Genomic DNA, 22572 nt, shown 5'->3' on the forward strand with positions numbered 1-22572 from the left:
AGGATTGAGCGCAGTGGTAAAGGAGTTCGACTCGGTGATGCGCTATATATATGCCTGTCCTTATGTACCTGCGCAATCCAAAGTCAGCCTTGCTGGAAAGTGGCGCAGGAGTCCAGTGCGAAGACCTAAGGTGAGAGTGCACAGAAAGTTACTCACAGTTGGGCAACAAAGGCTGATTACAGCTATGTATATGGGCTTATGGTATCCTCGGCGGTCTTATGATGTTTTCCGAGGGGCTGCGGGGGTTTGAAGTCGAAGATGGGGAATCCAGTTGGCGGGGCGGCTGCTGAAACGTCAGATCCAACTATTAAACAACTTAACTCCAACAGCGTTGGCAGTTGGAATAGAAAAATTGAAAAGAATAGAAAGTTGGATTAAAGGCCGAGATAAATATCAACGGCGCGATTATAGGAGAGGGCATTTCTGCCCAGTTGGCTATTTACATTTCCCCAACACCAGCCCAATGCAAAACAAAGAAAACTCATAGAAAATGGTACATTCAAAATCGTTCCAGCACTTCCTCGACAATGTGCTCCAATAGTTGTAGCTTGTGGAATTTGGCTACACTCTCCAACACTTGTAGTTTCTTCTCGATCTCCTTCCGATCAACTGTCGCAGTCCATGTACCACTGCAAGAACAGTGCTCCATGAAATCACTGATCTTAGGATTATTGCACTTCGAGCACTTGATATCCTGCGTCTGCCATTCAACAACAAACCCATGGACTTGGCCAATGAGAAATTCTTCAGTTGCCAATCGGTCGTACTCGGCGTGACAGAAAGGGCATCGCCAGGGCTGGGCAGATTTGCTGGCGTCTGAGCTGGCATCAGGCAAAACATCTTCGTCGCGACAGAGGTCGAGATCCCGAATAAGGCAGCACGAGTTGCAGGACATTTCCGGCAGCTTCAAGCTACCACTAGGGTTCTCGAATCGGCCCTCCTTGCTGAATTCTCGGACCTCGAAAAGGGCAAGAAGCTCGCGCCGCAGCAACCGGGATTCCAGGGTTGTTGTCTTGGACAAACTCAGAACCTGCATCAGCAGTTTGGTCAACTCCAAGGATGGGTTGCGTTTGTCCTTGCGGCCGACTAGAACTCCTGGCAAAACGGGGAAGGCATAGTCGGATGCAAGCTCAGGGTGGAGCATCTCATCGCGTTGTCTGCGGATCAACCCCGAGATTTGCTTCTTCAATGGCTTTGAGAATCGATCAGAGAGAATTGCAGTGATCTCCTCATCGTCTGCTTCGTTGGCCCGTCCAATGGGAATCTGTGTTGGCCGAGGAGTTGACAGATCCCCGTCTTCGAGTTCCGGCCGTTTCAGGCCGTGCATCAGCTCGATGTACTCGACAATCCAGTCATGGAAGATAGTCTGCATGGGCATTGGCAGGAACCGGCTAAGCTGCCAGTGCATCGCTGTCTCGAGGTCCTGTTCGTCGGCCTCAGTGACCTCTCGACAGCCCTTGCCTCCGTAGTTGTATTCATCATACCAAACGAGATAGTCCCAGTACTCCTTGATCTCTAGATCGATAAAGTGGAATGAAGGGTTAGCGCGGATTGACTTGAGGACATACTGGCTGTAGGCGTAGGCGTTGCCAACCTCGGTCTTGGTCGTTTGGAGAAGGAGGCGTGTAGGGCTAGCAAAGATGACATGAGAGCCAACACGTCTGAACTCTGCCATCAATCTCTGGAATGACCTCCGTGACAGTAATCGCACGTAATTGTGTAGAGACCTGTCATAGAGACAGGACACAGGGCTTTCCACCCATCGAATCAGATGCTGAACCATAATATCGGCCATGCTGTTGCCTGCACAGGCCTCTGTCCACCAATGTTTGACCATCTCTCGAAGAACGACAACGCCGGCAGAGGCAAATGCTTTCTCTGAATAGAAAACACCAGTATCTTCACCGTCTCCAGAAGGAGCAAGTAGCGTATCACTGCCGTCCATTTCGTTGATGATAGAGGATGTCAGAATCGTATTGATCGACAAATTGCGAACCTCGAGTTCAATGCACACTGTGGAGTAAGCACCTGGTACATTGACAGATGGCATATTGACCTTATCCAAGGCACCTAGGATGTCATCCCTTTCATAGCCCGCGTGATCAGGACGCGGGCCTGATGACCACCAGAGCACCACATTTTTTTGTTGTAGCCGTCTGGCGTACGAGATATCGATGAGGTATCGAGGATCCTCACTTTCCAGGTTGCAAAGCGGAACATCGCCGAACCGAGCGAGCATGGTCAAGTGCTGGATCCAAGAAGACAAGTATAAATAGCGCGTGACTAGACGTCTTGCAACGAATGCCTGCCAGCCAAGTGGGGGAAGTTCCATATCCGAAGCTTCGGGCTTCACAGATAATACTGGATACTCCTTCAGGATCGGAATGTCGTGACACAGGCGGTCTTTTTGTTGGGATTGAATGACAAGAACGGCAGGCTGACTCTCATCATTTCGAATTTTTCTGATCAGATCACCGACCTCAAGGTGAGCCTTCCTGCGCGTCATCACCTGTGTAGTTTTGAAATGAATATTGTCCTGGTAGTCGAACGCATGCTGCGATTCATCGCCTGATGCAGCCTGTATCTTACGTGTGAGAAGCTCGGTGTAGATTTTATCAACGTTGGGAAGACCCTGGACATCCCTCGTGCGGTTGAGAACGATAATATGCGCCTCATTCTTGGCGGTCGAGAATATCGCGAAGACTTGTCTATCCCCAGAGACAATGTGATACAGGTAGTGGAACACTAATGACGAGTCCATCAGATAGGGCTGCTCGGAAGATGTGTGAAGTAATGTCGAAAGGTCGAAGCCCTTGTCCAAGCCGTCACCTAGGACACCGCGTTGCTCTTCATCGAAGGTACAATGGCTTCCTAACTTGAGCACTGCTCGAGTGCTTAGCGGGATGTCTCCCTCGTAAACACCCTCAACGCTAGGGTGCTGGAAGAGAATATCCATCTTGTCGGCTTCTGCTAGATAATTCTCTTCTGACAAAGACAGCTTGAACAAGTAAACAGAGGGATGCCCGTTCGGTAGGGTATGGTTGACCTTCTCGACTTCGCAGTCTGGAACTTCAATGTCCGGCAAAGAGTCCCGTTTCAAGTTCAAGAAAAATTGCCGTGGAACTCTGACACTGAGGGCATGGATCTTTTGGTCAATCAACACAAAAGCTCGCACAACTCCCGGAACGCCCGTCTCGCAAAGCTGCAGAACCTGCCATGTGCTGATGTACAGCATTTGGGCTTGATTGCGGAAGAAATTACTCAAAGAGTCTGAAGCAACGTTGCTTCGTTCGCCAAACAGCTGACGACGGCGAACCCGTGCTTGTTTTTGGATCTTCCATTTTTGCTTCTGATACTTGAGAAATCCTTCGTAGTTTTCAGACATCGATGGCATAACTGCTGGCAGGCTAGCGAAGGGGTCAAGAGCTGCATTTGAAGCATTTTCTGGGTGCTTTCTCTTCTGGGCGACCTTGGTGGGCGTTTTGGATTTTTGAGTCGAGCTCGCGATTGCTTCATCTAGATCGCCAGCATACTGAACGCGATGGTCAAGTATATTTGCATTCGTCGACGAAAGTGGCGTCTTCTCGGACTTGCTGAATAGATCAGTCATCTTCTTTTGCTTGAACCTGTCATCCTTCGTGTTGATCCGACGTTGCAACCAATCAGGGTGGGCAACCCGGGGCACTGGATTTCGAAGCTTCTGAAGCGCAGCCGGAATGGTAATCAACTTCTGGATCACGGATCCCAAACGCTCTAGGTAATAGTCCCAATCGATAACCGTTCGAGGATCCATATCGCCGGGGTCTTCTTTTAGCCATTTTCGCAAGAAGAATCGCTTGATGTTCTCTTCAGCTGAAAATATAGCGACAGGAATGGCTCTTTCAGTGACAGGTGTATTCCGTGGGCGTGATGAGATGATGTATTTGCAGTTGAGACCTTTGTCCTTTACCATCTGTTCACCCAAGAACTCTGCCAGGCGTTTTGCCGTCGTGATGGATGTGGACTTTTGGGAACCGTACTCTTCCAAGGTCTTGGACATGCTTCGGTTTTCCGAAATGAGATCGATCAACTCTTCATCGGCCAATGTCGTTCCGTGTTCGTATAAAACATCTAACCACCGGTCCGCAACTCGAGCCACAGCGGCGTAGGTCTCGGCAAGATTAGAGCCCTCTAGGAAGAATTTGAAGAGCTGGGTCTGGAAGATCTTAATCAACTTTAGCTCTCCTCTTCGTTTAACTTCGAATCCCTTGAGTTCAGCTAAAGAACCATCGTGATTGAAGACTGCATATCGTTTCTTCAGGTTCTTGTCTTCCTCCTTCGATGTTGGTAAAATCATTGCCCGGTACGGTCCATCCACTTCGAAGAAGATTGAATTTTCACTGTGAGTCTCGTACTTGAAAGATTTCGGGTCGACAAGTGCCTGGTACTGGTGATTGGTGTATCTTGCATGGACGAGGTGGTTGAGCATGACACAAGGGTATGAGATACCCAATTTCTTCCCGTTCTTCAGAGTGAAGGAGAAGTTATCTGGGAACCCTCCCGGAAGCATACACCAAATACCATCAGTATCCAATTCCAGGGGACGACCGATGCGTTCGACAAGCTCTCTTGCCATCTGAATGATGTGAGCGCCTGTCAGACAAGTGACACCAGCCATTTCCATGGAATACCACCGAGAGCCCTTTCGCATCACATATCCGTAGAAACTATTGAGAATGACCTTGTGCGCAAGCTGAAGAGAATCGTACAGAATGATCATCTTCTTCGCTTGCTCGATCTCAGCGGCTGAGCCGCCCGACGACTGCAAACTATCGGCTTTGTTTTTCCAGGATTTTTGCTTGCCCTTGAAATCATATCGTCGGTCACGGAAATCTCTGACAGTATCGACATAGAATGGATTTTCTCTTTGGCAAATGATGGCCTCTCGCTCCATTGTCTTGCTATCGTGAATCTTGTGGTAAATCTTCTTGCTGTAATCCTGCAGCCGTTTCTTGACCACTCCAGCCTGCTCTTCGATGCTCAATTCACCGAAGGACCTCATTGGGGAGTTCGGGTACCGGCCTGGGAAACGTTCATTTGCTGTGGCACGTCGGATCATGTTATATTCATCACGTTTGGCAGGCAAGAATTCACCTCGCCATGCCCAAGGCATGCGTCTATCGCAGGTTTTTCCGGGTCGGTTGAAGTCGCAGGCGGCACAATTCGACTCATCAATCAACGAGTCTGGTTGCAATCGGTTGGTGATCATGATGTTGGGATACATGGAGGCGACGTCTAAATGGTAAATGAAAGGCACTTCGTTCCGGACTGGATTTTTCTTGAGATCGAGCAAACGCTCCACGATTTGCGCCCTGACCTCATCATAGTTCACAACATCGTCCATGCTTTTTTTCTCTTCAACCTCGATACTGAATTTGAGGGCGTGATCGAGATCCTCGAGAAGCTCATCAATCGCAGTAGGATCAACGGTAAAATGTGTAGGGATATCACTTCGGAAGACACCAGCTTCAATACTTTCGACATGGCCGCCGACGTAGGTCTCTGACTCAAGGAGATGACCTTCATAAAAAGCTTCTGGGGGATTCTTGTGTTTGTTGGGCAAGACAATCTCATGCTGGTAGGCTTGAACCATGAGAAGCATCTCACACAAAGTTCCAGTTCCCTTCCGCAACGTTTCGTCGGCGCTAAGGGGAATGATCGTGCAGAGCGAGAAGATGAATGGGTGGACATATTTCATGTATAGATAATAGGTTGCGACAGCATCGGAAACCGAGTACTCAGCTAGGGTCTGTGGCCTTTCACTCGCATACGGTGTCATAAGCTCTGGGTCGAGTTCATCCGGGTCGTAACCAAGCTTTGCGACAGTCACGGCTTTCAAACCACGACTTCCCTGAGGGAGGTAACTGTCACGGTTGACCCAGGCGAAACAGTCCATATGCACACAGTTGTCAGCTTGGTAGATGTCCTCGCTGTTTTTCCGGAAGCCGATCTCCATATACATGTCAAGTCCCAGAATACTGGCTCTTGTCTCCACAAATGGCCAATCGAAGAAGTCACCGTTGTATGTCGCGATAACGGTAGGCTTGGAAATTTTGATATGCTCGAAAAATCGTTCAAGAACTCCTTTTTCATTGGGTTCATTGAAGATGATGAAAGGTCCATTGTACTCTGGTTTGGGAGTATATTCGAAGTCATGAATGTCCTCAGACACAATCTCTCTGTTGGTAATTAAGAACCCTTGCCCATCAATCATGTATGAAATCATCATAATCTGGTCCATTGTGGCGTCGGGAAATTTCAGTGGTAACTTGGTACACTCGATATCAAAAGCGAGAACGACAGGATCGGCACGTTGAAGCCGATCTTCCAGGCAGGTCAGCGATATCACGCCATGATCTGCTTCCACATTGTACCACTTTCCAATCCGAATATCTGCGATGTGTCAGCGACAAGGCCTCACCGAGAGTCACGGAAAATACTGACCTTTGTCAATGCAGACCCGGACATGGTATGGCACGTCGTATTCTCGAATATCAACAATAAAATCACTCGCTTGTAGGTTGCCATTAGGTCGTTGCTCATTAATTATTTCGTCGTCAAAAAGGTCGATGCCAGCAGTCGCACTATCTATCAATTAGTTCAATGTTAAGATCGAAACACGTAACACAGAACAAACCTGGTCATTTCAACGTATGCGTCCATCGCACTCTCATTTTTCTTGTTCTTCTCTGCAAGAGGAAGAATGGTCCTCCTAACCTCTAAAAGGTTGCTCACGTTGGCGAAGCTGAGCTTCATGTAGGTCTTTCGGTAGCCGAGAAGGTGATTTGGGAGGTTGAGATCTTCTTTCTCAAGTCGCTTGAATTTTTTGACCATGCCGTCAAAGGTTCGGCGACACCATTCTTCTACCTCCATCTCGTAGCCTTTCTTGACTGCGATCAAGAAATAAGGATCATATTCCACGGTAGCTTTGAAACTTCCTCCGTCGTCCTGCAGAAAATAATAATCCACACCGGCACGACCTCCAGGCACTTCTGAATCCTCAATCGATGTGCTGTGCATGTTGACCAACCAGCCGGCTCTTGTCTCGCCAGACTCGAATCGAGGGAAGCCGAGAGTCTCATCGATGCTGTTGGCCAACCGAATGGCCTCGAATTTCTCATCTTGGGAGGTTGCCTCGGTCGAGCGTAAGGAGTTGAATTGGACCGTTTTTGAGCGTCGAGGATTCGAGGATGCAGCACTAGATCTGAACTTGTTTCCATACTTGCTGGGCTTCCGTGGAGGCATTGCGACGCTTCGCCCGGCTGGGCTTGTTAAAAAGTACCTCTTTCAAAGGGAGGGACCAGAGTAGAACATGGAATGCGCACTGGGTAAATTTCAGATCAAACAAGAGAAGGAATAAAGTATAGATAGGCACAAAAAAAAAGATCTGGTTCTGGGGCTAATTGTGCCTCTAGGAGGGTCCAGCAATGGCTTACGATCTGCTCTAATCAAATCAATTTCGATGGTCCCGACGCGTTCGCGTACCGCCCACGCGCGTCCAAAGTGTTAGTCAGCCTTCCGGAATAACCAGCCACTTTGGGATAGCCTGGATTATCTATACTCCCGATATTGATGATCTTCAATAGCGGACGAAGACAGCTAGTGGACATCTAGAAGCAAGTCACTCTATCTATGGCGGAAGAGTCACGAGACCCCAGCTCTCTTTCGAAGGCTGGTAGCAACACACAAATACCAAATGACCTGGCCGATTCGCAAAAACCGAAATACAATCCGTCTCAGTCACAAACTGGAAAGCTATGGGATGCCTTCGGAAACCCCGAGGAACCGGCGAATGCGCTTGCCCGAGCAACCTATAAGCCCCGAGGCAAGGACCCTAAGGATGTTCCATACTCCGAGATCATTGGATCATTCCCGGTCTCCGAAATGACCACCCTTCACAAAAGACCGTGTGCACGAGAATCCTTGTTGACTGGCATTGGTGTCGGATTCGGAGTTGGTGGTCTACGGGGTGTGCTCAAAGGTATATCTACATTCTTTTGGTATTCGGATACCGGAATCATGGGGCTAATGTGTGCATGCAGGACGGTACTATCTATGGTCTGCTGGAAACTGGGCTGTCGGCATGTTTGCGATCAGTTCATTGGCCTCATATGAATACTGCCGCTGGCGACGAAATAACGAATTGAGTGGTATGGCAGAAGCGCTCGATCTCATGAACCAACTGAAGGCCAAGAAACAACGTGAGAAGGATACGGCAGTAGAGGAAGCGGCATTGCGCGCGCGTCTTGCTGAGGAGGAAAAGAAGAGCAAGAGTTGGACTAATCCCTCCAACTACAAATTCTGGTAATGCTGATGAGGCATGAAAAGGAGTCGTGGAGTTCATGAAGTGTTTCGAAAACTGTATATTCCGATCAATAGATCAAGATCAAGTAGTGATCGACGTCATGTCATAAGTCATCTCTGTGTATCATAGCTCTCTGCAAAGTTCATTCCAACTAATCATCGTTGGAGTCTCCCACTTGTCAGAGAGAAAAAAATGTAAACCGCCCATATGCCTGCCTTTCGAGAGGAAAACGCCGAAGTAAAGATATCCAAAATGTGTCTGCATATTGCGCAGCTCTGATTACCCCGCTAGAAATTGAACTTCACTCGCTTCTGAATTGCACCTTCGTTCATGCCGCGCAATTTGTCTAGCTCAACGCCATCCCTCCTCCTTTCGCGTCGTCTTTCACGAGCCTCCCGGGCTTCACGATTCTTCCATTCTGCCACTTGCTTTTGCCGCTTCTGTGATCTTTCCCACGCGATTGAAGCGGTGGGCTTGAAGCCTATACCGTTGATCCCATATCCATCATCCGTTGGGTCTGATGGATTGTGGCCTGTTATTTCCGAGTCATGCCATACAAGTGGGTCTTCTTCAGACGGAGTGTCCGTGAGAGGAGGGGATAGTCGTTGCTTGCGTTTAGATGGTGACGAGGGATTCAAGTTCTTCCGAGAGAAAGTGGCTGCCTTTTTCTTTGAGGGGGAATTGGGCAAAGAAGTCGGATCCTGTGTTGCGGGCAGCTCGAATCGCAGGGCTTGGCGGTCGCTGGGTTCGCTGCTAATGACCGGTAGGGCTTCAGGCATAATCTGGAGCTCGTGGCTGTCAGGCTCGCATGCTTTTTGAGGCGGTAGATCCAAAGATCCCTGCTGTGAGATGCCAGTCAAGGTTTCAGAGTCCGAAAGAAGGTCGCCACGGATGGCCAACTCTCCGAATCGTCCAGCCACTGTAGTGCGAGGACTGTAGCTTTCCAGCTCGTCCTCGTCCTGAAGTGGAACCTCTTGGAAACTGTCAATAGAGGTGGTCGATGTGGGTGATGAAGAGGGACTATAGCAATCTGATTCAGATGGCTCTCGTTTGCGCTTGGGAGAAAAAGATGAAGGTAAACCTGTCGGCATCATACTGAAAACGGACGTAGTGGGGACGTCACCGAGCAACCGGATGGATCTCATTTGTAAATAAATAGGGTATCCACCACCAAGTTGTTCTCAGGAAATGAAGCTATTCATTCTGCAGAGCCCGGAGGTCAGGGCTGAGAGGGGGTTTGGTCTTGGGCATTCGGCATTGAATCAGACTGTGGGGTACCTCCGTACAAGGATCGCCACCCGCGCATACAACATACATCCAGGGATTATGTATTTTTAGTCTCGGTTGTCCTGTTCTGCAAGGAATAAAAATAGCTTCCTTTGAGAGTAGAACCCCTACTGTCTGAAAACATGAACAACTTAAAACACTTAATTGAAAATATCAGAGCAGCGATAGTCAGAGCTGCTGAGGCAAAAAGGCCTGGTAATAATTTACAAATACCTGCAAGCCGTACCAATCGAGTCATGAAGACAAAATCAAAACCTAACGCCATGACGAAGACTCCCAAGTCAAACACATTGCGCATCTAGGCCTTTTGCTTCTTCTTGGAGGGCTCGGCATCCGTGTCGTGCTTGCGCTTCTTCTTCTTGTCGGACTCGCCCTCACCACCCACGGACTTTCTCTTCTCTTTCTTTTCCTTCTTCTCCTTCTTTTCTTTCTTCTCTTTCTTCTCCTTCTTCTCCACCTTAGCCTCAGCGACTTCGGCATCCTCCATTTCCGCATCGCTCTTGTCGGCATCGACATCGAGGTCAGCCAGCACGGCATCCATGGCGTTTTTCTGCAAAATATTAGCATTTACAGGTTCATTTGTTAGAGTAAATAGAGGCCAACATACCATGGCAACCTCGTTCTTAGTAGGGGCAGCGCCGGAGGAGTAGAATTCCAAGCGCTCCTCAACCTGGCTCTTCAGGGCCTCACCGAACTTGGTGTTAGGCGCCTCTGAGAAGTTGTCAATGCGGGAAGCAATTGAACACTTGTTGGCGAGGAAACGGGAGATTCTGCCCTTGTTCTTGGGGCCAGCGCGGGCGATGAAGGAAGAGTGGTACAGAAGACCATACTTGGGGGTATTTCCCTTGGTCTTCAAGGCACGGAAAAGAGCCTTCTCGGCACCAAGAATCTGAACGGTAGAGGCGGGGTACTTGGAGAGGTTGGTCAAGCTACCGGCGTGGGAGATCAGACGGGCGCCGACGATTTCACCGATCAGGGCGGCAAGGTTAGGAGCGACGACGCTCATCTTGGCAACAAGGTAAGCGTAAAGAGATTTGCGGTACTTGGCGAGCTTGACAACGCGCTCGGCGAAAGCAACAACATTCTCCATATCAGCCTCGGAGATCTCTTGGCCCATACTAGTCTTAGCAGCATCAATAATGCTCTGGGCAACAGCCTCGTCATCCTCAACAAGGGCGGCAATGTCGTGCAGACGTTCGTTGGTCAGGGCTTGCTTATCCTTGATGAAAAGGGCGAGCTCGGCGTAGCGCTGGTTGTCGGAGACAATCTTAACGAGCTCGGGGAAGTGCCACGAGTACCATTCGCGAACTCTCATGGAGAAGGTGTTGATGGCCTTATCGAGCTGATCCAGAATGGCGATAGCCTGGATGATGTGGTTATCGTCACGCTGGACGGAGAACTTTACCTTAGCGCGGGAGTAAGCGTGACCGAGACCGAGCTGGGCAGTGTCCATGTCACCATCGCGCAGCTGCTTGAGGAGCTTACCAGCGTGGAGACGAATACCACGAAGCATATCCTGGACGACCTCGCTGGTATCACCAGTCTCACATTCCACGAATGAGAAAGCGGACTTGATGCTTCCTGCCAAAGCCTTGTCGGCAAGACCCAGGATCACCTTCTTCTTCTTGTTCGGCTTGGGGAGGTTCAACTCAAGGAAAGAAACTAGAGTATCGGATGCGACACCTTCGGAGATGTCATTGATTTCTCCAAGAGCCTGCTTGTTGTTCCTAGAAATTGTTAGTGGGCGATAAAAAAATGAAAACCTTTTCGTTTAGACAGATAGAGCGTACTCGAAGGGCAAGAAGCTGGAAAGTTCGACCATCTTGCCGAACCTAGCAAGGTCATTGACACCCTCCTGAACTTCCTTCAAGGCATTGCCAACAGAATCACCCTGGTGGGTAACCTTGAAAAGCGAGTAACCCATAGGGCCCTCGAAAAGTAGGAAATCGGCCATCGTGTTAGCGCCAATACAAGGTCAATCACAAAACAATGATAAGAACTTGTAACACCGGCCAGAAAACCTCGCAAAGTGCAATTCGATGGGGTTGCTGGTGAGGTTGGCGACGGCTGGAAATGGACAATTTTTTTTCTCGCCGCTAGTGCGAATCCTAAGGCAGCGAACCGGAGGTATGACGGTAGGCCTCGGAGCGGACGTTTACCCGTCCCGCTGATATAACCACGTGATCATATCGATGCTCGAATGTGGGCTTTTTGGCCGCGGACCTAACGTGGAACAAGCTCTCTATCATCCCTTAATTTAATATTTTTGAGTTACTGGACGTGATACCCTGCCATTCATTACCTGGGAGATGTCTGCAACTCAACTACTTAACCCCAAGGCGGAGTCGAGGGTATGGAAAATATTCCCAGATGGCCCCTCAATGATATGCCCGCACACTAACATTTCACGCAGCGGAGAGGAGAGGCCTTGAAGGTAAACATCGGTGCCGGTGAAGGTCTTCAGGATGTCCTCAAGTCCAACCTGGGTCCTTCGGGAACTCTCAAGATGTGAGTTTTCTCCGAATACACCTGACATACAAAGGCAACGGAACTGACAAAACTTAGGCTGGTTGATGGTGCAGGCGCAGTACGAAACCCCCGATTCCTCTCGAACGACACCAAACATCCCTTTTCTGATACAAGCTTGCTATTATAGATCAAATTAACCAAGGATGGAAACGTTCTGTTGCGGGAAATGGTTCGTTTTGCCCCCCAGAATCCCAGCATTTCGAGCTTGCGAGCTAACATTTAACAGCAAATTCAAAACCCCACAGCTGTAAGATGAAATTGCCTTCAGAGTCTGATACGTGTTGCTGACAAAACTGAAAGGTTATGATCGCTCGCGCTGCGACCGCACAAGATGATATTACCGGTGATGGAACAACGTCTGTCGTCCTGCTAGTAGGAGAGCTTTTGAAGCAAGCCGAGCGTCATATCTCCGAGGGTCTGCACCCCCGTGTCATCACTGATGGCTACGAGATTGCCAAGACCGAGGCCTTGAAAGTATGTCATGCAAATTGAAAGTCGAATGTCTAGATGGGTCTAACACATTACCTACAGTTCCTTGAAAACTTCAAGCTCGAGCGCCCCATTGACCGGGAGCTGTTGCTTTCTGTCGCCCGTACATCCCTCTCTACCAAGCTTAACAGTGCTCTCGCTGAGAAGCTCACCCCCGACATCGTCGATGCCGTGCTCGCCATTTACAAAGCCCCTGAGAAGCCCGATTTGCACATGGTCGAGATCATGACGATGCAACACCGGTCGTCATCGGATACCCAGCTTATTCGCGGTCTTGCCTTGGACCACGGTGCCAGACACCCCGACATGCCCAAGCGGGTGGAGAACGCTTTCATTCTGACATTGAACGTCAGTCTGGAATACGAGAAGTCGGAAATTAACTCCGGATTCTACTACTCCAACGCCGAGCAGAGAGATAAGCTGGTGGAGAGTGAGCGCAAGTTTGTGGATGCGAAGCTGCAGAAGATTGTCGACCTCAAGAAGGAGGTTTGTGGAAACGACCCCAACAAGGGATTCGTTGTTATCAACCAGAAGGGTATCGATCCCCTCAGCTTGGATGTTCTTGTCAAGAACGGCATTTTCGCTCTGCGACGAGCAAAGCGCAGAAACATGGAGCGTCTGCAGCTAGTCTGTGGTGGAACAGCTCAGAACAGTGTTGAGGATTTGTCTCCGGATATTCTTGGGTGGGCTGGTCTGGTCTACGAGCATCAGCTTGGTGAGGAGAAGTTCACATTTGTTGAAGAGGTCAAGGATCCTAAGTCAGTGACTATCCTCATTAAGGGTCCTAATGGACACACCATCAACCAGGTTAAGGATGCCGTTCGTGATGGTTTGCGCTCTGTCTACAACACCATTGTCGATGGCTGCGTCATTCCCGGAGCTGGTGCATTCCAAGTTGCATGTGCCGTGCACCTGCAGTCTCAGGCCTTCACCAAGACCGTCAAGGGTAAGGCCAAGTGGGGTGTTGGTGCATTCGCTGATGCCCTTCTGATCATCCCTAAAACCCTTGCTGCGAACTCAGGCCACGATATCCAGGATTCGCTGGCTGCTCTTCACGATGAGGCAACTGATGGTAACGTTGTCGGCTTGAATCTGGTCACTGGAGAGCCCATGGATCCTGTCCAAGAGGGTGTTTTTGATTCCTTCCGTGTTCTGCGCAACTGCATCGCTTCCAGCACAGGCATCGCATCCAACCTCCTTCTGTGCGATGAGCTCCTGAAGGCTCGGCAGATGAGCAAATCCGGTGCCGGTGGCCCCGGTGGCCAGGAAGAGTAATGCACTTTCTCATTTACGAAGTCAGGAGGTTCATGTAAAGTTTAAAAGGGTTAAAGACTTGATTCCCTCACGGAGTCAGGGGCCAAGAGCCAATCTATTCAAAAATGCACAAACTTCACGTTGCTTCTCATTGTCGTCGTTAGATGGAAATACGTAATCAGCGCTATCGTACATAAACTTGGAAGCTGTCTCGTTGGGAGAATCAGTCTTCTTCTGAGCTAACGCTTTGGCCATCACCATCAGACACATTCTCGGGGGGCCAAAGTCCCTCAAAGCCTTCTTCTCTGACTGGGTCATCCAGGGAGAGATGATGTGCTTGAGCCCACTCCCAGACATCAGATTTTCGAATGGTGACCATCTGACCTGGTGGTGTAATATTGTCCTCCGCAGCTGTACGAGTGGATTTACGTTTTTTCGGGGTGGCCTGAGGTTCAAATAATCCCATGCTCTTGAGTGCAGTGATCACATCCTCGGTCAACATACCAGTTCCCAAGCCGAGTTCTTCGACTGTAATGGTCTCGCGCAAAGGTCTCTTGCGGGAGCCTTTAGGGGTTGAGCTGGGCTTCTGTTGGTCGGTTTCAAGGGAGCTGCCGCCAGGTTTGCCGCGGAGTAAGAATCGGGCAATCCGTTCGGCCCAGAAACGGACATAACTTTTGTGGCCCAGCTCACTTAGTGGCTTCTCTGGTCCACCGATGCACCCACCATTCGAGTCCCATCCGCTGAGCTTGTAGCTGACCCCCATCAACAACTTCCCAAGCTGCTTGTGTTGGTAAGGCGGGAAGATCAAAATACAGGCAAGATTGTTCGCGTCCCATGAGAGTTTCTCTTTTGAAAAGAAACCGAGCACGTAGTAGCTGTCGGGGTCATCCGGGTCGGTGAAGGTGAGGATGTAGTACAGGAAGGTTGCGACGTCGAAAAAGACTGTCTTGTGGTCGAGGAAGAGTTTCGCAAAAAGGGACAGATTCTGTCCGAAGAGTTTGTGGTTTTGTCCATCAACCTCCCACACTGCAAACCCGTCATGGTCGTAGACTTTCATGCCTGGTGGCGTTATTCGATGCTCGCAGGCGCGTTTGTGTTCTTCAAAGATATCTTCATCGCATGAGTATCGAAAGCACCAGCGACAGACGTAGAGTCGATCGGCGTCCTTGGCGACGAGGTCTTCGGGGTAGACGGATTGATTCCATGGCTTGAACAAGAGATCGCCCAATACGACATTGTTCACGTTGCGACCGGCTGGGGTCTGCAATGGCGCAGACTTTGGAGTCGCCATTGAATTCTTATGGATATTTGAGCAGCACAACGTGATATCGAAGTTGTCGGAATGCTAGGTTTCGGGAGCGTTCATGCGATGTACCGACTCCAATGGACCAGCCATTGGTATTATCGTGACCTGTAGGTGGAAAAAAAGAGTGGGCACGATCGCGCAGGCATTAGGCGACCGTTATGGGAACATCCTCTCAATAACAATAAGTGTTATTCATTGCCCATTGAATCGATTCAAATGTCCCGTAGGTCGGCGCCTCAGATTCCAGGCGAATATATAATGTCATGTGATCGGAGCGGGGATCCTCCGGAGAGCTTCATCATGCCCTCATGCTCTCTTTATCCTGTTGCCTGAACCTCCCTGCTTTTTGGAATTTGTTGAATTTCTTGGATTTCCCCATTCCTTTTGGAAGATCCGAACTTGAAACCTGGAAGTGTTGCCACAGGCGGCAACATATGAATCTCGTGATCTTTTTTCCCGTTTATACACTCGCCGTCTCCAAGGCCCAAGAGGCATCATAATTCCAACCCATTTCATATCTTTATATCAACTCTTTCAACTCTAGTTTATCGTTTTTGTTTTTGATTCTGTAACACCGCCGCCCACCTATTCGTGTTCCCGATCCGCAGGGCTCACAGTACATCTTCTCTACGATGTTGAAACCCTTCCAAATCAGAAACCTTCGGGTATCCCAACCCGGGCAGTCTGCGGATTCTCGTACTCCTGCAGGAGTTGTCCAAATATCTGCTACGGATTACGATGATTTGGCGTCAAACCATCCCCGCGCAAGGTTGACTTATATGGATGACGATGATGATGACGAAACAATCACCGTAAGTTCAGCACAGTGTCTATCGATCATCGAAATCTCACTCTTTTCCTTAGGTTGGATCCGCTTTCGAGCTCTCTCAACGCCTTGAGGAGCCCCTAGACATTAACACACAGCTTGAATCCGTCGAACTCTCTCCCCAAGATATCCCCATGCACATATTTGATATTCGTCGATCAAACTCCGTGACCGAGTTGTGGAAGCGATTTGAAGATAACGTTCCAAAACAAGGCATGGCTGATGAAAAGGACGAGACGCAAACTACTTCTAAGACTATTGTTCTCGAGGAGCAACATGAAGTATCAGCTCCTCATATCACGACCTCGCCATCGGTCTCTAGGGACCAGCCTCGATCTCTCATGGAAGCATTCGAAGCTGAGCTAGCAGACATTCTCAATGACGCTGAGTACTCGAAGAGTCGAGTACCTGAACCTGACTCGCCACCGACTAGGTCATCAACCAACACAGACTCAGGGCGATCCCCTCATCCCGTTGAGATTTTGGCAGCACAGGTTCTAGACCACCTGATCAACGGAGCCACTATGGTACAATCTGAATGGAGATCAAAAATACCCGAGCTACAGCGACAATTACACAATGCTCAGAAACAATTTGAGGCTGCACAGAGAACTCTGCCTCAGAATGTGCAAGCCTCATTGCGGACACTACTCGCCACTGTTGAGGCTCACCTAAGAACCGCTTATAATAATCTTCCAGATGGCGGAAGGCAAATGGCAGAAGATGCCTTCCAGGCAGGAAGGCCTGTTGCTGAGAATGCTGCTGATGGTTTTCGTATGATGGCCTCCGAACTCAACGAAGTCGGAAGAACATTATTTGCCGCATTTGAAAGCGAGTTTGGGCGCGCTACACCAACAGCCTCTGCGTCGACCCCGGCTTCTGAGATGCCAAATTCTAGAGCAACCGGGCCGTTCTTTAACCCTAGTTCAAGCAATGAATCTGCGGCTCCGAGCACTTTGTACCAGAACTCAGGCGCACATCCTTCAAGCACAGCCAGAAACGAAAAGTCAACGGTAGATTCAGGTCATCCGCACTCATCTAATACTGCACAAGCAGGAGTACCCCCTATCCAAAGTTGTCATGGCCAACCCGCATCCGCTCACTCAAGTCATTGGGCACCTCCCGCATGGCCTGCTCCGTCCTGGAATCCATTCCAAACTTATAACGCACCCCCGCCTCCGTGTCCTCCACCACCGGCATCGCTGCCGAACTTCACTTACTGGCCTCAAAGGCCACCTGCGCCTCCGCCTCTTCCTACGTTCAATTCCCCGTTGAATGCTACACAGACATCGAACGTCATGTCTGGAGGATTGAAACCCGATTCAGCAACTAAGTCCTTGTTTATTGGGAATGTTGGTTTCAAGGTTACCGACAAGATGATACAAGATGTGTTTGCTGCCAAGGGATTCCTTGTCGAGGTGGATCTCCCATTAGATACCGCATCAAAAACACATGCAGGCTTCGGCTACGTTCATTTCCCCTCGGATTATCCGGCTTTCGCTGCAATGGAAGCATTGCAAGGTGCTGTCATTGATGGTCACTCGATAAACCTTGAGCCTATGTATCGTTCCCCCATCGAAGGTGTGCGTCCGGTGCAGATTTCACCCAATGCCAGTACAGCCACACACGACACTCAGACAGACAGCGCCCCGGGTGAGACGAGCGATATAACCGATGCTCCCTCTGAGCGAAACAGTACCACAGCGGGGCCCTTTGCCTCCCCGCTTGCTATCAAGCTACAAAATAGTCCATCCAAGCCTGGCAAAACGGATAATCAGACGGAATCGTCCGCACTACTTGATTCCCCAAGTGACGATCCTGCATTTAGCGCACGTTTCCCCTCGCTTTTACCCGAGACGAGTGCACAGCATAACGATCCATTGAGTGGTCGAGGTGTTTCCTCATATTCGCACACGGAGTCTGGTTTCCCACCTGTGTCTCAATGGGAGGCCCAACTTCTTTCAAATCGGCAGGAACGCCGCGGAGCAGAACTCATAACTGGTGTTTTGCATAGTCAATCACCAAACGACCTAGAACACCCTGAGGTACTCTCAACTCACGGTTCACCCTTGCATCCTACCCCGAAGGCATTTGCTGGATCTCAACCAGCTTCTCATCTAGATGCAGCCGGCAATCCGTCATCGATCGTTGATGCTAGACGACCTTCCGACCATAGTAAATCAATGCAAGATCAAATCGGTCATTCTTCCGGTGCCAAGGAGACTGTGCGCCCAGTGCTAGATGTCAATGACCCCCAGTATGCGGTCAAACTAAAGCGTCGAGTCACTGAGCACCAAACTGATAAACCAAATCATTGGAACGCTGCGGAGACTGGCCGTCGTAATCCCCTCGGTCATTCCACAAGCGTGCGTCATCCTGCAGACACATGGGCTCGGCTGTCTAGGCGAGAACGAAATGGTGCATATTCTCACGAGCGAATCCCCGGAAGCTTCCCGGTGGAAGATACAACGAGGGTCGAGCTCTCCAGTACTCATGATACCAGTGTTCCTGAGTCGGATGACGGGACAATCGAACAATGTGTCTCTGCTCTTGTCGACATGGGCTACGGGGCTGGACAGGAGGGCGGACGGTCGAGGATGGCTGTGTATGCAGCCATGGCAAATGGTGTCCTCACGGATGCGATTGATATGATTGAAGAGGAAAGACAGATATATGAACGGCGGCCTTCGCAGTGAGGCATGGAATATTTGCTTGCTTTTTTTGTTCCAGGGTTATATAATGACCCAGTCATTCCTTTAGCTACAGTTTAACTTGACTGGACCTCTTGTGGCGTCATTCATTCTCAGTAGGGTTGAAATCCCACTTTTTGCTTTAATGACTTGCTAGGCCAATTATCCATGGACTTTTCGAGACCTCAACCTACTATGTTGTATATCCCATAATGAGTTAGTGTATCTACCTCTTAGGTGAGCTTTACTCTATTGTTTTTGTTTAATATCCTTCTTACGTTTGGGAAAGACAAAGTGTCTAAGTTGGTAGACCGTAGGAGTGGCCCGTTATATATAAACCGGTGTACAACTCAAGAACATAACAGTGAAATGATAGCTAACGATGTATTTATTTGGAGATTAATTCATCTCCGGAAGAACAAATTGCTACCAACGCAACAGCGCTCTAAAAGGATACAATCAGTGGTCTTTATAGTAATGTACATAGTAAATACAGAGAATGCTAATCGGACCGACATCAACGCCGATAAGTTTCCTGGCAATCTCCGAACTCCCGATCATCCAACTCACAGCAGCCAGGACCTTCAGCAATGCAGATATGGCGGCGAACCTTCGCCACATCTGTGGGCAGACTTAATCATAGCTCAATTAATTCCCGTCCCTCTCTTGTTCGATGCGCACAGATCCTCCAAGCCAGCAAGAACGGTGGAGTTTGCAGCTTCGAGGACCAAGAAATCAAAGTGAATGGGTTCATTCGATCTGTACGGAAACAGAAACGCTTTGCATTCGCAGAAATATCTGATGGATCGACCGTGGTGCCATTACAGGCAATTCTAAAACCCGCTCAAGCAGCAGAGTATGTTCGCGTGAGCTATGCTCCTCGACTTGTTTGTCCATGAAGACTAACCCGAGCTTTCTCTAGTCTGTCAACTGGAACTGCGATCGAAATATCAGGCATATGGAAAGCTTGCCCACCGGGTAAAGAGCAAACTCATGAGCTCCAAACAAGCGATGTTAAGATCATAGGCGCAGCGGACCCAGAGGTGAGACCAAGAGCCTTTCTACAGTTGTCGCTCCTCACACTAATTACGATACCTATGGTTACAGACGTTTCCAATCCAAAAGAAGTACCACAGCCCCGACTTCCTGCGCCAGATTCCACACCTCCGCATTCGAACGCCCTTCAATTCTCTCCTTTCACGCTTCCGATCTGAGTGCATATTCCAACTTGGCAATGTCTTCCACTCTCATCCAGATGGAGCTTTCACACAAGTTCAGCCTCCTCTTATAACGTCCTCAGATTGTGAAGGTGCAGGTGAGACGTTCACATTGGCACCACGCGGTGCCGCTACACCCACCACCGAGAACGAGCATTTTTTCCGAGCGCCAAAATACCTCACTGTATCGTCGCAGCTTCACCTTGAAGCTTATGCGGCAGAGCTAGGAAACGTCTGGACATTGACACCCGTGTTCCGGGCGGAGAAGAGCGATACGCCACGCCATCTCAGCGAGTTCTACATGCTCGAAGCCGAGGTCAATTTCATGTCCGATCTTGACTCGCTGACTGGGTTAGTGGAACACCTGCTACGCGATCTAACGCGTCGTCTATATAATACTCCTGTGGGCCAAGAGATCCTGTCGGCAAAGCGGTCTGGCGAGCCAGGCCAGGAAAGCGCAGAGGAGACGACTGGATCTCTACGGCAAAGATGGACCGATCTAATGGATGGGCCAAAATGGCACCGGGTCACATACACACAAGCAGTGGAGATGCTCCAGCGTGCTGTCGCCGAAGACGGAGCATCATTTGAGCATTCCCCGACATGGGATGGAGGTCTACAACTTGAGCATGAAAAGTATATCGTTGAGGTGCTCCATCAAGGGCGTCCTGTCTTTGTGACGGACTACCCGAAATCCGTCAAGCCGTTCTACATGGCCCCTTCGCAAGTCGCCGATGGCAGCAACACACCCGGAGAGACAGTGGCATGTTTCGACCTGCTCCTCCCCGAGGTCAGCGAAGTCGCCGGAGGCTCTCTGCGCGAGCATCGCCTGCCTGATCTCATTCAGAACATGCGTGAGCACGGTTTGATCAAGCCCCGACAGATTCCCGAGTCAGGTGATACAGCTCCAGATGAGTCGCTGTATCCCCATCTCACTCCCGACGAGGACCTGAGCCACCTCCAATGGTACGCTGACCTCCGACGCTGGGGGTCTGCTCCCCATGGAGGCTTTGGGCTCGGGTTCGATCGATTCCTGGGATATTTGACTGGTGTCTCCAGCGTTCGGGATATCGTATCCTTCCCGCGATACTTCGGTCGCGCTGATTGCTGAGACTTATCAGAGGTATCACCCAGTGTATGATAGATATGTAAAATAATGTACATGAAAACTAAATAGTTGAATAGAGAGAAAATAAACATGGAACTGCAAGCGACATGAGCGGATCTACTGCGCAATTGACTGGGCCTGGATTTGCTCCATTGACAATAAATCTAGTATCAGCCGGGGCCCAACGGCGCTAGGAATAAAGTCGCCGATTGATTCCCGAATAGGAACTAAGACAGGCACTTATCCGCAGACATCCGCATAATGGAGCCTCCGTCGCGCTATGTGCCCAAATCCGACTAGTGAGAATACAAGTCTCTTACCATCTGAAGCTAAAAAAAGGGCTTGTATGTGCTAACCGGTATTGTCCGGCTCAGCTTACTTTGTACATTACTCTCCTTTAACCATTACGCAATTAGGGCAAAGGTCACGGTGGCAAGACATTTACCACATGGGCGTTTTATTGTCCTAGAGTACTCCGTAATGGAACCAAGGAAAGAAAGGAGACGAAAACGACTGAATTCCGACCTTCATACTCCGTAGATGTCGGACTATCTCCGTAAGAGCTAGGAGCAGAGCTTATTTATTTACATATGTCCCCACCTTTCCATGCCGATTTAGCCTATCTTGTTTGCTAGGCAGATTTTAACTTTAAATCGTGACTTCGCAGAGCTCCAGGCAAATGGATAGTCGGCCGAAAAAGAAGCTGGTGACTGGGTTATAGTGAATATTATGACATTATTGGATCTAGCCCCTGTCCGATCATCCTAGACAGCCAGTCGAAGAAGCCAAAACAATTATAAATCCGGAATGCTACGGACTTGCGAGAGAATATTACTTCCGACACCAATGGCCTCATACCAAACACGGGAGACATTTGTAATATGATATCAAAACAGGATGATACCAGTCTAAGCACAGAGTTGGATCTACGTATGCTTACTCCATATTTTGACGTGTACAGGGCTAAGGAGTTAGACACTAGAGGAACTAGAGTGCGACATACTCCGTATACTCCGTACAATATACAAACACTGCACGGACGAAAGAAAAATGGCCGAGTTTAATTTAGCGAAGGCCAAAATAAGGCACAGATCGTGCATTACAAAAGCGCGAAGTGTAGACGATCGTTTCACGATAAGAGTAGCTCTGCGCAATAGACCGTGGCATATTGCCGTACGGAGCATAGTACTCCATACTCGTATACGGAGGCCATGTACGGCAGATCTTATCCCTGATTTTATGCACCGGAGGTCCGGACCCCAAGCAAAGCCAAGCACTGTAGTCTGGAAACGAGGCGCCCCACAGACCAAATGTAAAAACAATGGGGTGGCACTAGTTGGGGTACGTAGGTTGCTGATGATTGGCAACGTAGATGCATATCAGTACCGCGATTCGGAAATAGGATAACAAGGATATGGCAACGGAATTAAGGACGATCGAGTCTCGGCGTACCCCATTAGGAAAAAAACGTGGTCCTCCGAGTGGATTTGGAGTATTTTGACTCACGAGTTACTTTATTTCG

The 22572-nt window shown here is 49.4% G+C and overlaps 8 protein-coding genes across 8 annotated transcripts; 4 read left to right on the top strand and 4 right to left on the bottom strand.

Annotated features, from left to right (window-relative positions):
* Positions 1-499: 499 nt before the first annotated feature.
* N7518_004211 (DNA polymerase epsilon catalytic subunit POL2) lies at positions 500-7284 on the bottom strand (the record flags this gene model as incomplete). Its single annotated transcript, XM_057185138.1, has 3 exons — positions 500-6432; positions 6484-6623; positions 6677-7284. The coding sequence occupies 3 exons, from the start codon at positions 7282-7284 to the stop codon at positions 500-502; spliced, it is 6681 nt and encodes a 2226-aa protein (XP_057041908.1).
* Positions 7285-7671: 387 nt separating this feature from the next.
* On the top strand, positions 7672-8347 carry N7518_004212 (uncharacterized protein; the record flags this gene model as incomplete). Its single annotated transcript, XM_057185139.1, has 2 exons — positions 7672-8020; positions 8082-8347. The coding sequence occupies 2 exons, from the start codon at positions 7672-7674 to the stop codon at positions 8345-8347; spliced, it is 615 nt and encodes a 204-aa protein (XP_057041909.1).
* Positions 8348-8631: 284 nt separating this feature from the next.
* On the bottom strand, positions 8632-9489 carry N7518_004213 (uncharacterized protein; the record flags this gene model as incomplete). Its single annotated transcript, XM_057185140.1, has 1 exon — positions 8632-9489. The coding sequence occupies one exon, from the start codon at positions 9487-9489 to the stop codon at positions 8632-8634; it is 858 nt and encodes a 285-aa protein (XP_057041910.1).
* Positions 9490-9929: 440 nt separating this feature from the next.
* sik1 (snoRNP complex protein NOP56) lies at positions 9930-11618 on the bottom strand (the record flags this gene model as incomplete). The annotated part of the gene is made up of 3 exons (XM_057185141.1): positions 11422-11618; positions 10239-11358; positions 9930-10181 (listed from the first exon to the last, which is right to left on the bottom strand). Exons 1-3 carry the CDS (start codon positions 11583-11585, stop codon positions 9930-9932), a joined length of 1536 nt encoding a protein of 511 aa, XP_057041911.1. The 5' UTR covers positions 11586-11618.
* Positions 11619-11940: 322 nt separating this feature from the next.
* Positions 11941-13924, top strand: N7518_004215 (chaperonin-containing T-complex subunit CCT6; the record flags this gene model as incomplete). The annotated part of the gene is made up of 7 exons (XM_057185142.1): positions 11941-11982; positions 12045-12139; positions 12197-12218; positions 12288-12329; positions 12387-12407; positions 12461-12634; positions 12692-13924. 7 exons carry the CDS (start codon positions 11941-11943, stop codon positions 13922-13924), a joined length of 1629 nt encoding a protein of 542 aa, XP_057041912.1.
* A 202-nt stretch (positions 13925-14126) lies between these two features.
* Positions 14127-15194, bottom strand: N7518_004216 (putative histone acetyltransferase (MysT1); the record flags this gene model as incomplete). The annotated part of the gene is made up of 1 exon (XM_057185143.1): positions 14127-15194. The coding sequence occupies one exon, from the start codon at positions 15192-15194 to the stop codon at positions 14127-14129; it is 1068 nt and encodes a 355-aa protein (XP_057041913.1).
* A 647-nt stretch (positions 15195-15841) lies between these two features.
* On the top strand, positions 15842-18731 carry N7518_004217 (RNA recognition motif domain-containing protein; the record flags this gene model as incomplete). Its single annotated transcript, XM_057185144.1, has 2 exons — positions 15842-16021; positions 16074-18731. The coding sequence occupies 2 exons, from the start codon at positions 15842-15844 to the stop codon at positions 18729-18731; spliced, it is 2838 nt and encodes a 945-aa protein (XP_057041914.1).
* A 584-nt stretch (positions 18732-19315) lies between these two features.
* Positions 19316-21053, top strand: N7518_004218 (asparagine--tRNA ligase SLM5; the record flags this gene model as incomplete). The annotated part of the gene is made up of 3 exons (XM_057185145.1): positions 19316-19581; positions 19648-19768; positions 19833-21053. The coding sequence occupies 3 exons, from the start codon at positions 19316-19318 to the stop codon at positions 21051-21053; spliced, it is 1608 nt and encodes a 535-aa protein (XP_057041915.1).
* Positions 21054-22572: the final 1519 nt, after the last annotated feature.

The sequence above is a fragment of the Penicillium psychrosexuale genome, assembly GCF_028828465.1.
Source record: "Penicillium psychrosexuale strain IBT 29551 chromosome Unknown utg000003l, whole genome shotgun sequence".
NCBI lineage: Eukaryota > Fungi > Ascomycota > Eurotiomycetes > Eurotiales > Aspergillaceae > Penicillium > Penicillium psychrosexuale.